The sequence below is a fragment of the Theobroma cacao genome, chromosome 2, assembly GCF_053813885.1.
Source record: "Theobroma cacao isolate CCN51 chromosome 2, ASM5381388v1, whole genome shotgun sequence".
NCBI classification, from domain to species: domain Eukaryota; kingdom Viridiplantae; phylum Streptophyta; class Magnoliopsida; order Malvales; family Malvaceae; genus Theobroma; species Theobroma cacao.
The window spans coordinates 3,329,318-3,347,526 of NC_142640.1; the positions used below are offsets into that span (position 1 = coordinate 3,329,318).

Consider the following 18,209-nt stretch of genomic DNA (forward strand, 5'->3'; position numbering starts at 1 on the left):
AGTGCAATTGATAGAGAATGATGCAAAAACATGAATATTGATTAAATTTTTATTAATTATATTTCTAAATTATCATTTTAAATATTTTTAATTATAAATATTAATGAGATTTATCCAATTGATAAATAGAAATTATAATTTGATTAAAAAGATCTCCATATATAATGTATTTATATGATAAATAAACAAGTGTTAAAGTTTATACTAGAAAAAAAAAAAGAATGTGTTAAAGTTTATATTGAATTGCTTTATTTTCAAAAAATTTTACGTTAACGTAAAAAAAGTAATAATATTTAAGTTAATATGATATATTTTGCACGTGAAACAAACCTTACATGTAAATGCAAATTTGGTTAATGCACACTTTATTAATTTTAGTTCTTTGTGTCATGTGAAATTCTATATATACTCAACATATAATTATAATCTAAAAATAGATAAAAGAAAACCCAATGTCACCTTGACAAAAAGTAATAGTTTAAACAAAAACTAATATTCTGTGTACAAGTTCCTTAATGAATGAAATTAATTTTTGACAAGAAAAATATAAATGGTTATTGAATTATTTCGAAATTAATATATAACGACACTATATAAGAAGGTCATGTGAAGTTGCCTTAGTAGCACACTTCTACAGGCGTTAAGTAACCTTCGAAAAACTCTAATAATATAATGCTCTAGAATTATTGCAAGAGCCAGCCAGTGGGTTTAATCATAACCATGCATTCCCTATAAATAAAAGAGTTTCCTCTCCTTTACATAACATTGAGTTCATAAGCAATATATAGCGCATTCACACTTTATTCTTTGTGTTTTGCTCGAGAAGATATCTAAATGCGAGTGAGTGATTCCTTGGTGAGTTAAATAAAGTCGATTTAGGTACACTCGAAGTGGGGTAAATAGCTTAAAGTCGCATGATATAAAGAGTTTCTGTCATTTGTAACGTTAAATTTATAAGCAATACATACAACATTCCCACATTATTTTTGTATTTTTCTAAATAGCTTTGTGACCACATATTTTGCTTGGTGAGATGAATAAAACAAATTTAGTCAGTGTGGTAAATAGCTTAAAACCGGTTGCATATTTGGGAAGTAGAATCAAGCAAATGGTGAAAAAAAAGTTAAGAGGATTGATAAACTTAATTTGGAGAAGTACATAAGTCATTATCCTTTACAATTGACATAGTCACTACTCATTACCAACATTTCAGTAAAGAACAAGTAGAACATTAGTGATAAAAATTGCATAATCAATAATTGCCACGTCTATAATGATAATCTTGGAGTAAATAATCGTTGACTGGTTAGAATGTCAAGATTATGGTATTTCATGGTAGAATATAAATCGTCTAATTTTCTTTAGACAACATGAGAAGACAATGTGGACCAATTAAATATTTTGAAAGCAAAATGACGTAAATCACTAAAAGAATACGCAAGGTCTCAACATACTTAAAATAAAGCATGTCATACCCTCCCAAGAAATAAAGCACATTTTATATTGGTGGAGTCGATATCCTTCCAAGAAATAAAACGTAATATATACCGGTGGAGTAGACAACTCTTTTATCATGAAGTTAAAAGACACACAAACCAAAAAGCTATTACATAACTTGCCACTGCTAAGAAACTGATGGTAGTTTAGGAAGATATTGTTAAAAAAGTAATTTCTTAAAAAATTTAAATATAAATGTGTGAGAATAATGATAAAATTACATAAAATTATAATTACATTTTTTAAAATATTGATAATGGTAATAAGTACTATACCCAAACAAAAATTAAAAAAATCAATATTTACTTGTCCAAATATTTAATATTAAAAGAGTAATTTTTAAAAAATTTTAAAATAAATGTGTGAGAATAAAGATAAAAATATATAAAATTGAATATAACTTTGGCATAATGCTCAAATAAGATTCTAAACTATTCAAAAAAATTCAAATAAGTTCTTATTTTTTTATTGTTTTCAATCAAACTTTTATATTTTTATTTTGAGTCAAATAAATCCTTATGAATAATGATTAACTAATTTTCATTGGTCAAAATATTACTTGTTATTTTATATTCACATAATAGAGATATGATGTTAATGTAGATGGTGAAAAATGTCGCATGGTCATGTTATCATACCTAATTAGTATGCCATGTTATCATCAATTATAATATGTTAGGATATTATATCAGTGTCATGCGATATAGAATGATAAATGATATTTTGACTAAGTTAATAATTAGTTATAAATGTTTATTTGACTTAAAATAAAAGTATAAAAACTTATTTGACACAAAATAAAAGTACAAAGGTTTGACTGAATGTAAGAAAAATATAAAAACTTGTTTAAATTTTTTTAAATAGTTTAAAGGTTTTTTTTTGATATTATGCCTATAACTTTCCTAAAATCTTGACCTAAATATATAATAATAACAGTAAAAAATCAGGTTAAACAAATTAAAATAAAAAATCAATATTTTTTTACAAGATTTTAAAGTAATCTATATCAACTTAAAACTAGCTAACAAAAGTTATTACATAAAAGTTTCAAATTTAAATGTTAAAATAGCAACAATTTTTAAATTTTAATATATCTACTTAAAACTAGCTAACAAGAGTTATTATATAAAAATTTCAAAATTAAATGTTAAAAATGAAATAATTTTTAAATTTTAATGTAAATACATGAAAATAACGAAATAAATATGTATAGTTAAAATAAGCCTTTTTCAAATATTAATCTAAATGTACAAAAATAAAAGCAAAAAGTTGGAACACAACCAAATTATTAGGTTTTATTTTTGTAAAAGATTTTAAATTAATTTGTATTCTCTTCTTACAGAATAAATTAAAAACTTTATTGTTAAAAGTAATATTTTAAATTTTAATGTAAATGCATGAGAATAAAAATAAAAATATTAATAGTTGAGATTAGTATTTTTAAAATATTAGCATAAATGTATGAGAATAAAAGTAAAAAGTCATATATGACAATCTGAAAGAAAAAAAAACAAAATCAATATTAAGTTTTATAAAATGATCTGTAAAGAATTTGTATACATAATATATTTAAAATATTAATTTTTAAAAAAGTAACGTTTTTTAAATTTTAAAGTAAATGTATAAGAATAAGGATGCAAATACCAATATTTGAAATTCGCATTCTTAAAATTTTGATGTAAATGTATAAAAGTAATGGAAAAAAGTCATGTTCGACAAATTAAAAGCAAAAATAAACTCAATATTAAGTTTTTTTTTTAATTTTAAAATACTTGTATATTTTAAAAGTATTTCTGAAAAATTCTTACATAAAATATTTAAAATGTTAATGTTAAAAAAAATAATTCTAACTTAAATGGAGAATAAGATAAAACGCTTATAGTTGAAACTAACCTTTTTAATAACTTGACTTAAATGTAGAAGTATAATAGTAAAAACTCATATACGACAAACAAATATGAAAAACAAAATCAATATTAAGTTTTTCTAAAAATATTTGTAAGAAATTTGTATCTTCTCAAACTAGTTCGTAAGAATTTTTACATAAAACATTTAACATATTAATGTTAAAAAGATAATATTTTTTAATTTTAACATAAATGTATGAGAATAAAAATAAAATTACTTCTAATTGAAATTAGTTTTGTCAAAATTTTGATGCGAATATATAAGATTAAAAGTAAAAGGTCAAACAAACTCAAATTAAAAATAAAATCAATACTAAATATTTTTTATAAAAATTTTAAGAAATTTTTATTATTTCAAACCTTAAAAATTCTTACATAAAATATTTAAAAAATTTATGTTACAATAATAATATATATTTTTAATTTTAACAAGAATGTATGAGGATAAGAATACAAATACTAATAGTTGAAACTAGCCTTTTAAAAATCTTGATGTAAATTTATAAGAATAAAAGTAAAAAAATCATATTACACAAACAAAAAAAAATCAATATTTAGTTTTTTTATAAACATAATGTAAATTAATTTTTATCCTCTCAAATTTGCTAGAAATATCCTTACATTAAAAATGAAAATATTAATGTTAAACTGAGACTTTTTTTTTAAATTTTAACATAAATATATAAGAATAAGGATAAAACTATATAAAGTTGAAATAAATATTATTAAAATAGATGCAGATGTATAAGAATAAAAGTAAAAAAGTCATATTTCCCTCTTTAAAAAAGTAATATATAGTTTTTTATATTTTAAAATAATATTTAGTTAAAATAAATAATTTTAAAATCTTGAGACATGTGTATCAAAATAATAACAAAAAGTACTATTACCCAACTAAAATAAAAAAAATCGATGCTTACTTATCTAAATATAATTACTATCAACATATAGCTTCAAGTTTGAATGGAATTTTATTCTTTTTATAGATTTATCTAAATAGAAATTACTATTATAATTAAATAATTTTAAACATGTTTTTTTCAAAGGTAATTTTAAACATATATGACCGACCAATTGTATGAAATAGAATAAATAAAAATAAAAAATACATCAGTTAACTAACAAATGAACGTTTGGATAAGAGTTGAAATTATAATATAACATAAAATATTATTATAGTTTAAATTAATTTTACGGTATTTGAAAATGAATTTCATTAAAATTTAAGTATTCATATCCTACTCACCACAATTATTAATATGTATAGAAAATTTAAATCCAAACCTAAACCCAAAATAAAAAATAAAATTAAAATAAATTTTATGTATATTATTTAATTAATAAATGAAATTTAACTAAAAAATTTAAAATTTAAAATCATATTTAGAATAACTAATGAATTTAATAAGTATTGCATTAATTATAAATAATTTATAAATAAAAATAAATATATAAAACTAAAATTTAATATTAAAAATTATTATTTATAATTAATATCATATAATCACTATCCTAAGTTACAACAAGTAATAATTTTATTTATTGAAATTTTATCCAAATCAGATTATAAAATATTTAAAATTTTTTTAATGGAGTCTAGTAATATAAGATATTTCATTATAAATGATCTATTATTGCTTTTCAAAAAAATAAATTATATTATAAATATATGTATAAATGTTTATTATGTTATAATTTAAGAAGTTCAAATCAAATTAAATATTGCAACAGACCAAATACAAAAAATATAATATGAAGAAGTTATTCGTTTATAAATAGACTTTTTATTTCATTTATAAATGTATGTTATTTTTTTATTTTATTAATATTTTTCTCTCATAACAAATTATTTATGATGGGTCGGGGTTAATGATGAAGAAGATTTTGATGAGAGTCGGGTAGGTACAATCGACTGATCCAATCAGGAAAGATTGGACGGCCCACAATGGTCCTCTCTCACTCTCAGCTCAGGTATGATCAGGTGGCACACTTTCCACATGATATGTCAAACACCCCTAGGCTCTCCTACCCTTTTGCCATTTTCTCCCTTTTTTATGTCCACGTCACCGCGATTCGGCGTCTATCAACGATGATATCAATGATCCATTCTTCACCGTTTGATCACAATCACACATCCATTTTCGTCCGCTGATCACTCTCTTATCCTTCTTTTTTTAATATTTCCTTCTTCTGCTAAGCCAAAGACCAAAGCAATTGTAGTAGATGTACGAAAGCACTGGAAAGTAAAGCACATGTAACCAAAGATCCTTTCTCTCTCTAATCTGTCTCTCATTATACTGCAAAAACCCGGTCCCTTTTTCTTGCTCTCTCTATCTGAACGTCTCTTTAGCATCAAAAAGACCAGGTAACCTTTATTTTATTATCAGTTTATTAATTAGTATATCTATTGCTTTTTTAATCCTTTACAGAAAACCCTAATAAGGAACCTTTAATATGGACTTGGGATCTGTTATTTGAGGAAACAAACTGATGTTTTGATTTTAGGGAAATGGAAAGATCTATCTCTTTTTTTGTTGGTTGGTGGATCAATATTGGGGTTTTATGTTTGGGTTTTAGGGAAGGAGGGGTTTTTATTTGGTGGGTTAATTTTTTTTGATTGATTGTTTTGATTTTTTTTGGTGATCGTTTATTGATTATTGGTATGTTGGTTTAAATGGGTTTTTGATGGTTTTTGTGAATTTAGGTTTTTGAAGCAACATTTCTGAAAAATGGAAAATGGGGTAGGAATGGTTGATGGTTCTGTTATTGTAGACGATAAGGTTGTGGAAGAAAGAGTTGCCAACGAAAAAGTGGAGGAGAGGGTCGTTGGGGGTTCCGCTGAAATAAAGGATGTAGAAGAAGAGGTTTTTGAGGAGGCAATTGGAACACAAGAGGGTTTGCAGGAGCAGACAGAAAAATCTGGACAGGGGGACGGCAGTGTAGCTGCTGATGCAAATGGAAATGGTGAGACAATCAGTGACGTTGGTTCAGAGGAAGTTCAGGAGAATTCGAATTCAGAGCTTGAGGCTGAGACGTTTGAAGAGGCTGTTGGGGTTCCAAGTGAAGTTGAACCTCTGGAGGATGTGGTTCGGAGTGAGGTTGGATCTAAGGAGGATGTGGTTCGGAGTGAGGTTGGACCTAAGGAGGATGTAGTTCCAAGTGCTAATGAGGATGCAGCAGTGTCAGTGGATGAGCAGAAAGTGGAGGAACTGTTGGGTGGGGACAGTATTGGTGGTAGTGTGGTGTCTGATAAGATTGATGAGGGAGGGACTGGAACGGGAGCAGGGACTGATGAATTGAATGGTGGAAAGGAGTTACCTGAAATCAGTGGTATTGGAGAAACAGAAGTCCTGAGGAATGAGGATGAAGGAAATGTGAAGTCTGATACAGTAATTGAGAAGCCCGTAAATGGAGATTCTGATAAGGTATATTTGGAGGGAACATTGGCAGACCAAAGTTTGGAAACTTTGGAAGCTGATGAGGTGGGGGAGGATGTAAAAATGGAAACCAAGTTGGAGGTTTTGCCTCGAGAGGTTAAGGTTGAGGAATCAAGGGAGGATGCACTGGCTACTGATTATGAAGACCAAAAGGTTGGAGAATCTGCTGATACTTCAGCTGGTGTGATTGTCAAGCTTCAAGATGATGAGGTTGCATTGAATGACAAGTCAGCTAACCTTGACAAAGGAGATCAGGGAAAAGAGAGTACAGAAGTAAAAGGTGCCACAGCTGTTCGTAATTCAGGGGATGGTGGAGATGAGGGTGAAAAAGCAAATAATGCTTTGGCTAATGTGGAGATGGAAGATAATAGGTATAGAGAAGTAAAAGAATCATCAGATGCATGGGGTATAAAGTATAACAGTGAGATTGATGAACTGAAAGATATGTTGTCTGAGTTGAGTACATCTGTGGAAGGGACAGTTGCACCTGAAAATGGAAACTTATCTTCTTCAGAAAAGTTTACAGATGAGAGGAATGTGAAGATTGCGGCTGGTAAAACTGATTTGAGAACAGAGGTTCATGATGGTTCTCAATATGAGCTCCCTAATGAAATGGTGGATCAAGTTCAAGATATTCATTGTGTGACAGAAGAATCTGAAAAGAAAGTGGAGAAAGATCAGGAAGATAAGCAAAGCATCCAAATGACTTTAGAGCATGAAGTGCAACATGCTCCAGGATCTTCTTTGCCTGAAAAAGCTGAAGGATCTGGAAAGATTGCAGATACAGATCAGAAGCTGAAGCAAAGCAACCCTGTGATTAGACAACGTGAAATTTTACCTGATCCAGTGTCTTCATCTGTAAAATCTACAAACTCTGCTGCTCCTCCTTCTCGTCCTGCTGGCCTTGGGCGTGCTGCTCCGTTGTTGGAGCCTGCTCCTAGGGTGGTCCAACAGCCTCGTGTAAATGGCACTGTCTCTCAGGCACAGACACAACAGATTGAAGACCCTGCTAATGGGGATGCTGAGGAGAGTGATGAGACTCGGGAAAAGCTTCAGTTGATTAGAGTTAAGTTTTTGCGGCTTGCACATAGGCTTGGGCAGACTCCCCATAATGTTGTTGTGGCACAGGTTTTGTACAGGCTAGGATTAGCTGAGCAGCTCCGGGGGAGGAATGGGGGCCGTGTTGGTGCCTTCAGCTTTGACCGTGCAAGTGCTATGGCAGAGCAGCTTGAGGCAGCTGGAAATGAACCCCTTGATTTCTCTTGTACAATTATGGTGCTTGGGAAGACGGGAGTTGGTAAAAGTGCCACTATTAATTCAATATTTGATGAAGTTAAGTTTGGTACTGATGCTTTCCAGACAGGTACAAAGAAGGTTCAGGATGTTGTGGGTACCGTACATGGGATTAAGGTACGTGTGATTGACACACCAGGCCTTCTGCCTTCCTGGTCTGACCAACGCCAAAATGAGAAGATCCTTCACTCTGTTAAACATTTCATCAAGAAAACACCTCCAGATATTGTGTTGTACCTTGATAGATTGGACATGCAAAGCCGGGATTTTGGTGATATGCCCCTATTGCGCACTATTACTGAGATCTTTGGACCATCTATATGGTTTAATGCAATTGTGGTTCTGACTCATGCAGCTTCTGCTCCACCAGATGGTCCAAATGGTACTGCTTCTAGTTATGACATGTTTGTTACTCAACGCTCTCATGTTGTCCAGCAGGCTATTCGTCAGGCTGCTGGGGATATGCGGCTCATGAATCCTGTTTCATTAGTGGAGAACCACTCTGCATGTAGGACAAATAGGGCAGGCCAGAGAGTGTTGCCAAATGGTCAGGTTTGGAAGCCTCATTTGTTGTTACTCTCTTTTGCATCTAAAATTCTGGCTGAAGCAAACACCCTTTTGAAGTTGCAAGATACTCCTCCAGGAAAGCCTTTTGCTACTCGAACGAGAACACCTCCTTTACCTTTCCTTCTTTCGTCTCTTCTTCAATCAAGGCCGCAAGTTAAGTTGCCTGAAGAGCAGTATGGTGATGAGGATGGTTTAGATGATGATTTAGATGAATCCTCAGACTCTGAGGATGAATCAGAATATGATGAGTTGCCACCTTTCAAGCGGTTGACAAAAGCCCAGATAGCAAAGCTTACTAAAGCTCAGAAAAAGGCATATTTTGATGAGTTAGAATATAGGGAAAAACTTTTTATGAAAAAGCAACTGAAGGAAGAGAAAAAGCGGCGAAAGATGATGAAGAAAATGGCTGCTGCTGCTAAGGATCTTCCAAGTGAGTATAATGAAAATGCAGAAGAGGAAAGTAGTGGTGCTTCTTCTGTTCCAGTTCCCATGCCAGATTTGGCCTTGCCTGCTTCTTTTGATTCTGATAATCCTACTCATCGGTACCGTTACCTTGACAACTCCAACCCGTGGCTTGTAAGGCCTGTTCTAGATACTCATGGTTGGGATCATGATGTTGGTTATGAAGGTATTAATATAGAAAGGTTGTTTGTAGCTAAAGATAAAATTCCCATATCATTTTCTGGCCAGATTACGAAGGACAAAAAGGATGCCAATGTCCAAATGGAACTAGCCAGTTCTTTAAAGCATGGGGAAGGTAAAGCAACTTCATTAGGTTTTGATTTGCAGACCGTTGGAAAGGACTTAGCCTACACTCTGCGCAGTGAGACAAGGTTTAGTAATTTCAGGAAGAATAAGGCAACAGCTGGCATCTCAGTTACACTCTTAGGGGATGCATTATCAGCTGGAGTGAAAGTTGAAGACAAATTGATTGCTAATAAGCGGTTCCAGGTAGTCATGACTGGGGGTGCCATGACTGGTCGTGGTGATCTTGCTTATGGGGGCAGTTTGGAAGCACAATTGAGGGATAAGGATTACCCTCTGGGTCGCTCTTTGTCTACACTTGGGCTTTCTGTCATGGATTGGCACGGAGATCTGGCCATTGGATGCAATATACAGTCGCAGGTCCCTGTTGGACGGTCTACAAACTTGATAGCACGAGCCAATTTGAATAACAGAGGTGCAGGACAAGTCAGTATACGAATAAACAGCTCAGAACAGCTTCAGATCGCTTTGATTGCGCTCCTTCCTCTACTGAAAAAGCTACTTGATTATCCTCAACAAATGCAGTATGGACAATGATGAAAATTAGGTTTTCATTTGTGCAATAGCATCCAATGCGGTGATAGGACAAATTTTTAAATATGGCCATCTCCAGTGGTCTTCAAGAGTGAATGAAAGTAAGGTGCTGAAATTTCTTTTATGTTTCCAACTTTTTTTTTCTAATTTCAACAATATCATCGTGGATTATAGTGATTGTAGTTTCCTTGTTAGATATTTTGCATAAGGGTTTTTTGTGTTCCCATGAAACCATGGTCAAGAATTGCTTCTTTTCAATCGTTCCTCTTGCCTATATTATATTTCTTCTGTGAGTGCAGAAAACTGATTCATCTTGAGTTCTGTTCATTCCATTCCCGACCACTTCTGTTTTTTGGCAAACATGATGGTGTTGGGGCTGAGCCACAACTAGATACTTGTCAAAAGAAGGGAGTTATATCAATATCAATGTGTCAAATTTGTTAGCAATTTCTTTGATGTTTCATGCTAGAAGATAAAAGAAGAATATTGCAGAAAATCTCTGTTTAACTGAGTTTAAGGCTGCGGATTAGGGAATGTATTGATATACGTTAATCTCCTCATCATAAGTCAATGTTTAAATCTCCAACTCCCTTAGACTTGAAAGGGGTTTAGCAATATTCACCCTGTCCGTTACTCAATTAGATAGAAAGAATAAGCATTATAAGTATAAAAAATTAATGACTCTGTATATTGAAAATACTAAGTCAAGAATATGTTACAAGTTAGAAGTTAAAACTATTAAAAGAAAAAGATACTTAGTTAATGAAACCTTAAGGCAAACTTAAATCTGAGAAAAATCCAGAAAAGGTAAACAAAATAAACCAGGAAAGCAAGTTCTCTACCATAATAAACGAGAAGAAGAGGAGTAATTCTCCATGGAAATCTCAACTTTTGAGGCGTCATGTTGATTCTTTTGCACTAGACGCCCAACTTCATAAGTCATGTTTCCTCTTCAAGCTGGTTCAACCTGATCAACGCATCCAGAGCTCTGCTTTTTTCTGTTGAGAGTAACTCATACCCTTTTTGGAGAGTGGAATGATACGTTCTCTTGAAAATTTGAAGGGATGCGTTGCATTGTGGTAAATCTCCTGCAAACGGAAATGAGGTGTGCTCTGGGAAAAGTTAAGGGTGGCGCAATAGCATACTAGCTGTCCACCTTTGGTTTGGATCCCTAGCAAAGCACTTCATTAAGAAATCCTTACCCATGCTTGACATGTTTTCTGGGATGTTCGCTGACTCTCCCCACAAAAATTTGTCCCTCAAATCCATTAGATTACGATAAGCCCATGGCAATCTCCCATTAATCATCTGAAGGATTATGCAACGCAGTGAGCATACATCCAATGCATCAGTGATATTCTCAATGTTGGATTCAGTAGACATATAAGGTTCAGTACCTCGAAAACCATATCGCCAAACTTTTGTATCTTTAAAGCAGCTAAACCAATACCATCTTGGGAAGGAAAACCAAGAATATTACCTGGTTTGGGATCAGAATGGATGTATCCTTTTCAGTGAATCTCAACAAGGCCTTCAAGTGTCATCTGTGCATAACATTTAGCATCTCGTTCTGGTATTTTATTTACCGTCATACTTTCTTCATCAAATGCAATAGACTTCCTCCCGAAGCATATTCAAGAAACAGGTTGTAGAGGCTTCTTTCATCTTGCACACTAATATTGGGGGAATCAATAAACTGTTGAAGGATTTCCTCTTCCTTCTAAGTGTAGAAGACATTGCCTCATCAGCAGATTGTACAGCATAAAATTGAGAAGAAGGAATTTTTGTTTTCACAAAATGTACGACACCATATGATCCTTTTCCAAGAACCTTAATATTTACTCCTTTCAACTCCATTCTCTCTGTTAACTTGAAGAACTCATGCTGTTATTAGAGCATCCTAAAAGCCCTGTGCAGTATACATAAACAATAATTACAAAAGACCCAATCTGCAAAACACCTTACCAGAGAAAATTCAACCCTTGCATACTGGCACCTGCAAGTTATAAACAGACACTAGATTATCCCAGGTATGTATCCCAGAAATGTCAAACAAATGCAGAACTCTACCTGCAAAAACCATCAAACCCAAAATTCATTGAATCAAATCGAAACCTCGATGATGAAAATCCAAAAAGATGGAAGAGAGAAAAATTACTGACGCTGCAACAACCGTGCCTTAAGCAAACCCCCAGGGGAGGGAGCAAAATCGTGATCAGGAGTTCACAGAAAATTCCACAGCGAAAAGGCATGTTGGCTGATGTGAAGATCAAGCAACAGGCAGAAAAGGGTCTTTACCTAAGACTCTTCATTTTATCGCTTTTCAGATTGGATGTCGAAGGAAGAACCAGGTAATATATGTGTTACTGTTCTGGGTATTAATAGCTATCTCCAAATAACGTCAGCTGTGCATATATTAATCAGAGGTAAGAAGTGAGAACCCAGATGACTGCTCCACAACCATCTAGGGCTTTCTTACGTCTGAACTCAAACTGTACATAGAAAATAATTAGAAAACAAAAATTGCAGATGCTGAAGCTATAACATTTGTTTGATTGGTATAGTTTGGGAAATCAAAGCTAGCTAATCCAGATGGATATGAGAAATATAAGTTATCCTTATCACATTGATAAAGATAACTTGAAATCATCAGAATTAACTTACCCAGCTGAATCAATTTTCAAAGTCATCAAACTCAACCAAGGATAAGCAATTGAATTGGGCACGCCAGGAGGGGAAGTTGGAAGTGGTAAGTTTAATGGGCTAATGACAGGTGAAGAGGAGGATGTTGCCATGGTGATGAAGACAGGGGATTATGAAAACATAAAAACAATTGATTCGTTAGAACAAATGAGGCTCTAATACCATATGAGAAATATAAGAGAGAATTGAATTTGTGATTAAGGATGATATTGTAGCTTTGCCTTTACTCTGAATTTATAATCCATGGCAAGGCTCTTAGATAAGAGGATATACCTAATATGAGATTACATCAAATTACAAGATAAGTTAGAATAAGATTATATCAAAGTACATGATAAGTATACAAAAATTTTCTTAGATTGAATTCTAAATATTGTAATTGTGAAGATTGGTTTAATTGCTTATCCTTGGTTGATTTCGATGACTTTGAACATTGATTCAATTCCTTATTGTTGATTGATTGTGAACTTTATTCTGTCAGATAATAGACTTTTCTTGAAATTTTGGTAAGAATTAATTTTCATAAAATGTAGAGAAATCTTGAACATCATAGCTATTTGGAGTTGTAATCCATTTTCAAGAAGGATATTTATTTACTTGCATGAGAGAGACAGACATGCACACACGCAAAGCACTGAAGAGAGTGGAAAGAAAATGTAACTCTTCTCTTGTTTTCATTAATTAAAGTGATATAATTTACACATGATTTTGATTTTTGAAGCTATAGTATTAAGTAAAATTGTGTTAAAGATGGACTTTTTCTGCCACTTTGTGAACCGAAAGTGAAATCCCAGTGAAGTTGAGTAATCATTGACTGTGTATTTTTTGGCTCTATGTTTAGCCTGTTACCTTGTGACTTGTGAGTTTCAACAGTTATGGAAGCTTTAAGCTATGTACAAATTATACATGCTAGATTGGTTATGCTTTTGTCTATATTTATTGAATATTTTATAGTTGATTCTTTTGACTATAAACTCCTTTTTTGTATAAACAAATAAAAGTTAATATATATGTAAAATTTTATTTTTATTTTTAGAGAAGAAAATGCGTTAACCGACTACATGAGTTTTGATACAATTGATGACTATGTGTTTTATGATATTCCACCACTTGATATTATATATTTTCTAATGAATGATATGTTGGGAACATGTTTCCCTCATTTGATTAGAATCTAATAAATTTTGATTTCTAAAACAAAAATTTATTTTTATTTTCTTTGTATTTTTAAGTACATGTCAATATTGAATTATTGATGCAATCAAGTGATAGAACAATTAAAGAAATCAAAATTTGTTAACCATTATCATATATCTTTTGTGTTGGCGTAAATACTTTATATATATATATATATATATAATTGTTTAATTTTTTAAAATACCTATATTTCATTGGAAAATCATGCATCAATATCTATGGCGTCAAAATTTTTAATTATTGAGCATGCAATTGAAAAGTAAAATTTTAATTATAAAATAGCATTAATTAAAAAAAATTCTTTTGTATAAGAACTTATTTGTCAATTTTAAATAAAATTCTATAAAAAAAATCAACAAAATTAACATTTAAATTCATTAGTTCTTGATTGGACATCTCAATGAGAATCTAACTTTAAAAGTCTTGGTTTTAATCCTAAGATGGAATAGAGGATGGGCTTATGGAATAGTAGAAAATTACCTCTCATTGTTTATTCAAACTTATATATATATATATATATATATATATATATATATATATCAAAAAGGAAATAAAAATTCAACATTATTAACTTTTTTGTATTAAAATTCATTAAAATTATAATAATTTAATAAAATTATCTCCCACCTTTCTCTTTTTTTCGCCCTGATTTAACGTAAAGGTGTTCATAAGTTATATTTGGTCCGATTAACACCTTTAAGACTTAGGCTCGATCTAATTTGTCAATTTAAATTAAATTTCTTATTAAAATATTAATATTTTATATTTTTAAATTTATTTTAGAATTGAAATTAAATAAAATAATGTCTCGGGTCTAACCAAGTATTAGAAGGTCTCGTAGGTATCTCCAAACATTATTATTCCACAACCATATAAAAAGAGAACATAATGCATCCAAAAAGTAAAAAGAAAGAAATATCAATCTGCCAACATTGTCTCGTCGCCTATTCTTTTGATATGGAGACGAGAACAAGCTTAAGCCACCATCACTTTAATAGTGAATCACTACAACATTGTACTCGATGAGAGCGTTACCGGTGGTTGTGTTGAATTCACGTAACTGCGCTGACGCAATTCCACGTGCCAGTCGGAAAACTCCTGAGCCACCTATGATCGGCATCTCACGGTGTGGCACGGCCGGGTTCCTGCCCAAAACGGTAAGAGTGCTGCCGTTGTACTCACCACTTGTGAAAACCAAGTTCATGGCCATCAGCAGACTCAGTTCCTCTCGCCCAGAAAACGCGTACAGTCCTTGAGCTCGACCCAGTTCTTTGGTCGTGGGTTTGAGCCCTTCTGTTAATGGGTCATCCATGATGAAAACTAGACCAAATGCAGTTGGCGATTTGGCAGTGCTGGACGCATGGGCAACCCGCACCGCAGATATGTTCTTTCCAGCAAATCTGTCGTGAAAGAAGAAATGGAGCTTGGTGACCTTTTCCTTTGCATGAGGAAGCTTATGGAACCATTCATCCACTTCCTCGGGCCCTTCAATGCTGCAATGCCCCATTGGCATGGCTAGCAAGAAAATCATCATTAGAGCAGCAAGCTTTTCCATTATAGTTTCTCTCTGTTCCCTTTTTGCATCCAAAAATGAAGTCTAGGCAATGCTTTATATACTTGAGGAAATTCAGCAACTTGGCATTAATGCCTTTCAGGTGGAACTTGGAAGCATCTGCTTTTGACCCATTTTTCTTTTAAATTTATTTTTGTAAAACCCAAGAATTGGTATGACGAAGTAATTTGCTCATTTATGTACGTGTATATATTAATATATATACACACAAGAACAAAAGTTCTCCGCTTCTATTTGATATATTTTTCATAATTTTGTATCACATGTTCAATAAATTTTTTATATTAACATCATTTTGGTCATTAGGTTATTTATTTTATCATTAAAATTTATGGTTTATGGTTTAAGATTTAGAGATTAAGGTTTTTAGTTATTAATAAGGTTAGACATTTGATACTAAATTAAGTGGGGAAGAAGATTTCTATTTATATGTATATACAAATTCAAATTTGTATTTGTATACAAATATTTTTAGTCTATTGTTTACACAATAATTAATTGGCGAATGGAGACCTAAAAAGCACCAAACACTAATTTTTTATGTATGTCTTACACCTTCTCCACTACAAATGTTTTATCCTTTTTAATCAATACTGTGACTGGTCATGTTGGGTTGGGTGAGGGTTTGTTGATGACTTTTTGTTTGTGGTTTTGTTTTAATTTTGTTCAATAACATATTTTTTTTAGACCAAACTTGTTTGAATTTCGTATCTCGTGCTCGTAATCTCTAATAAAATTGTATTTTTTTTATTTGTATCTATTGAATTCTCAACTTATTATTTTATATCAAATGACTCAGATGAAAGATATTGACATAGTCAATTACATAATTTATCACTTGTATTAACACCCATGTAGATAAAATTAGATGATAAGACATTCATAGAAACAAAACTAAATGACATGAAAACAATGGACTGAGTTTATCATATCTTGGTTTCCTTTTCCATTTGCATATGGAGCCATTCATTCACTTCTGCAGACCCTTCAATGCTGTAATGCCCCTTTGGTATGGCTACCAAGAAAATCATTATTAGAGCAGCTAGCCTTCCCCATTGCTTCTCTTTGTTTCCCTTTCACATCCATAAATGAACTCCCTTCTTTATACTTGGGAAAGCAACTGTTCAGGAGATGCCAGCTTTTGCATTTTTGACTTCCCCCTTTAAATTTATATTTGTTAATGAATTTCCTTTCCAGGACATTGGTTGGTATGGTAGGTGGCAGTTCTTGATCCGAATTGTCCAATTCGATTGGTCTTTGCAACCTGTCTGCAACCAAAGTGGTCACAATTTTTTTACTCAAAAATAAGTAGTAGCATTGTCTCTTTATTCGCTGGTTTCATTATCAGATAAGAGTGATCAAATGAGGATGGTAACAAGACAAATCCAAGCTGTAGTTGGGCGAATATGATACATGTGCTCGTTCATGATTTTGTTCAACAGAAGATTCTCCGGAAACATTGCTTCCAATTCTATAAGTTAAAGCAAAAAATTTCTGTTCACATTCAAAATACTCTTATTTAGTCATATGTTAAAGAAGACAGACATAGAAGCATAACATTTTCTAAATTTGCTTGGAATTAATGTACAAAAAAATCATATAAAAATATATTTCAAATACTTGAGGTGATTTCTTGCCGTCCTGCCCTGGCCGTTGCATACAAAAATACACAAATACACATATCTCAACAATGAAAAACTTGAAAGCAAAGCCTTCGTCATTAATTATTAATAATGAATCACTACAACATGGTATTCGGCGATGGCGTCACCAGTGGTGGTGTTTAGTGAACGTGTTTTGACTGTTGCAATCCCACGTGCCAATCGGAAAACACCTGTGCCGCCTATGATCGGCATCTCTCGGAGTGGATGAAACACTGGATTCCTGCCCAATACGGTAAGAGAGCTTCCGTTGTACTTACCACTGGTGAAAACAAAGTCCATGGCCATAAGTAGACTCACTTCTTCTTTCCCATCTGACCCATACAATCCTTGAGCCCGACCCAACTCTTTGGATGTGGCTTCGGGCCCCTCTGTTAATGGGTCATCAATAACGAAAACTACACCGAAAAAGGTGGGCGATTTAGCACTGCCGGATGCTTGGGCAACCCGCACTGCAGTTGGGTTCTTCCCTGAAAGCGTGTCATGAAAGTAGAAATGGAGCTTGCTTACCTTCTCTTCTGCGTAAGGAAGCTTATGGAACCAATTATAAACTTCCTCGGGCCCTTCAATACTGCATTGACCCATTGGCATCACCATTGCCAACCAGCAAATCACTAGAGCAGCAAGCTTTTCCATTGCTTTCTGCTCACCTTTTGCAACCAAAAATGAAGTCTAGTCATTCTTAATTTATACACTTGAGAAATCTAACTTGGAAGTTGCCCTTCTCAGTGCAATCATCAACTTTTTCATTATTCTAAACTTAATTGTTTGATTTGATTTGTTAATGTCATAATTTATGGCATAGGTTTGTATTTTATGTACCAGTTCTTGATGTCAATTGTCCAATCCGATTGGTCAAGTAACGTGTTGAGACTGAGCTAGTACTGTGCATGGGGGATGCAGCCAAATATGCTCATCTGGTTTTTTCTCCCTCGAAACTACCTACTATGATTCTCTTTCGCTGTTTCACAAGATGCAGTATTAAATTGGAAGAACAAGACAAAAGGCAAGCGAGGCAGTTCGTCACATGCAATGTCCATACGTAATTAGCATGGCAAAAATTTAAACAAAAAAG

General features: G+C 32.5%; 1 protein-coding gene and 3 pseudogenes across 2 annotated transcripts; 1 reads left to right on the forward strand and 3 right to left on the reverse strand.

Annotated features, from left to right (window-relative positions):
- The first annotated feature begins 5,601 nt into the window (after window positions 1-5,601).
- Window positions 5,602-10,258, forward strand: TOC120 (translocon outer complex protein 120). The gene is made up of 2 exons (XM_007041838.3): window positions 5,602-5,769; window positions 6,109-10,258. Exon 2 carries the CDS (start codon window positions 6,134-6,136, stop codon window positions 10,001-10,003), a length of 3,870 nt encoding a protein of 1,289 aa, XP_007041900.3. The 5' UTR covers window positions 5,602-5,769; window positions 6,109-6,133; the 3' UTR covers window positions 10,004-10,258.
- A 407-nt stretch (window positions 10,259-10,665) lies between these two features.
- LOC148763925 (mitogen-activated protein kinase kinase kinase 20-like) lies at window positions 10,666-12,022 on the reverse strand (annotated as a pseudogene). Its single transcript, XR_016024473.1, has 2 exons — window positions 11,997-12,022; window positions 10,666-11,909 (listed from the first exon to the last, which is right to left on the reverse strand). The product of XR_016024473.1 is annotated as a mitogen-activated protein kinase kinase kinase 20-like (transcript).
- Window positions 12,023-14,723: 2,701 nt separating this feature from the next.
- LOC18607587 (dirigent protein 22 pseudogene) lies at window positions 14,724-15,500 on the reverse strand (annotated as a pseudogene).
- Window positions 15,501-17,050: 1,550 nt separating this feature from the next.
- LOC18607588 (dirigent protein 23 pseudogene) lies at window positions 17,051-17,774 on the reverse strand (annotated as a pseudogene).
- Window positions 17,775-18,209: the final 435 nt, after the last annotated feature.

Coding starts and splice junctions, on each gene's coding strand:
- TOC120 (XM_007041838.3), top strand. CDS start 6,134: ATGGAAAATGGGGTAGGAATGGTTGATGGTTCTGTTATTGTAGACGAT.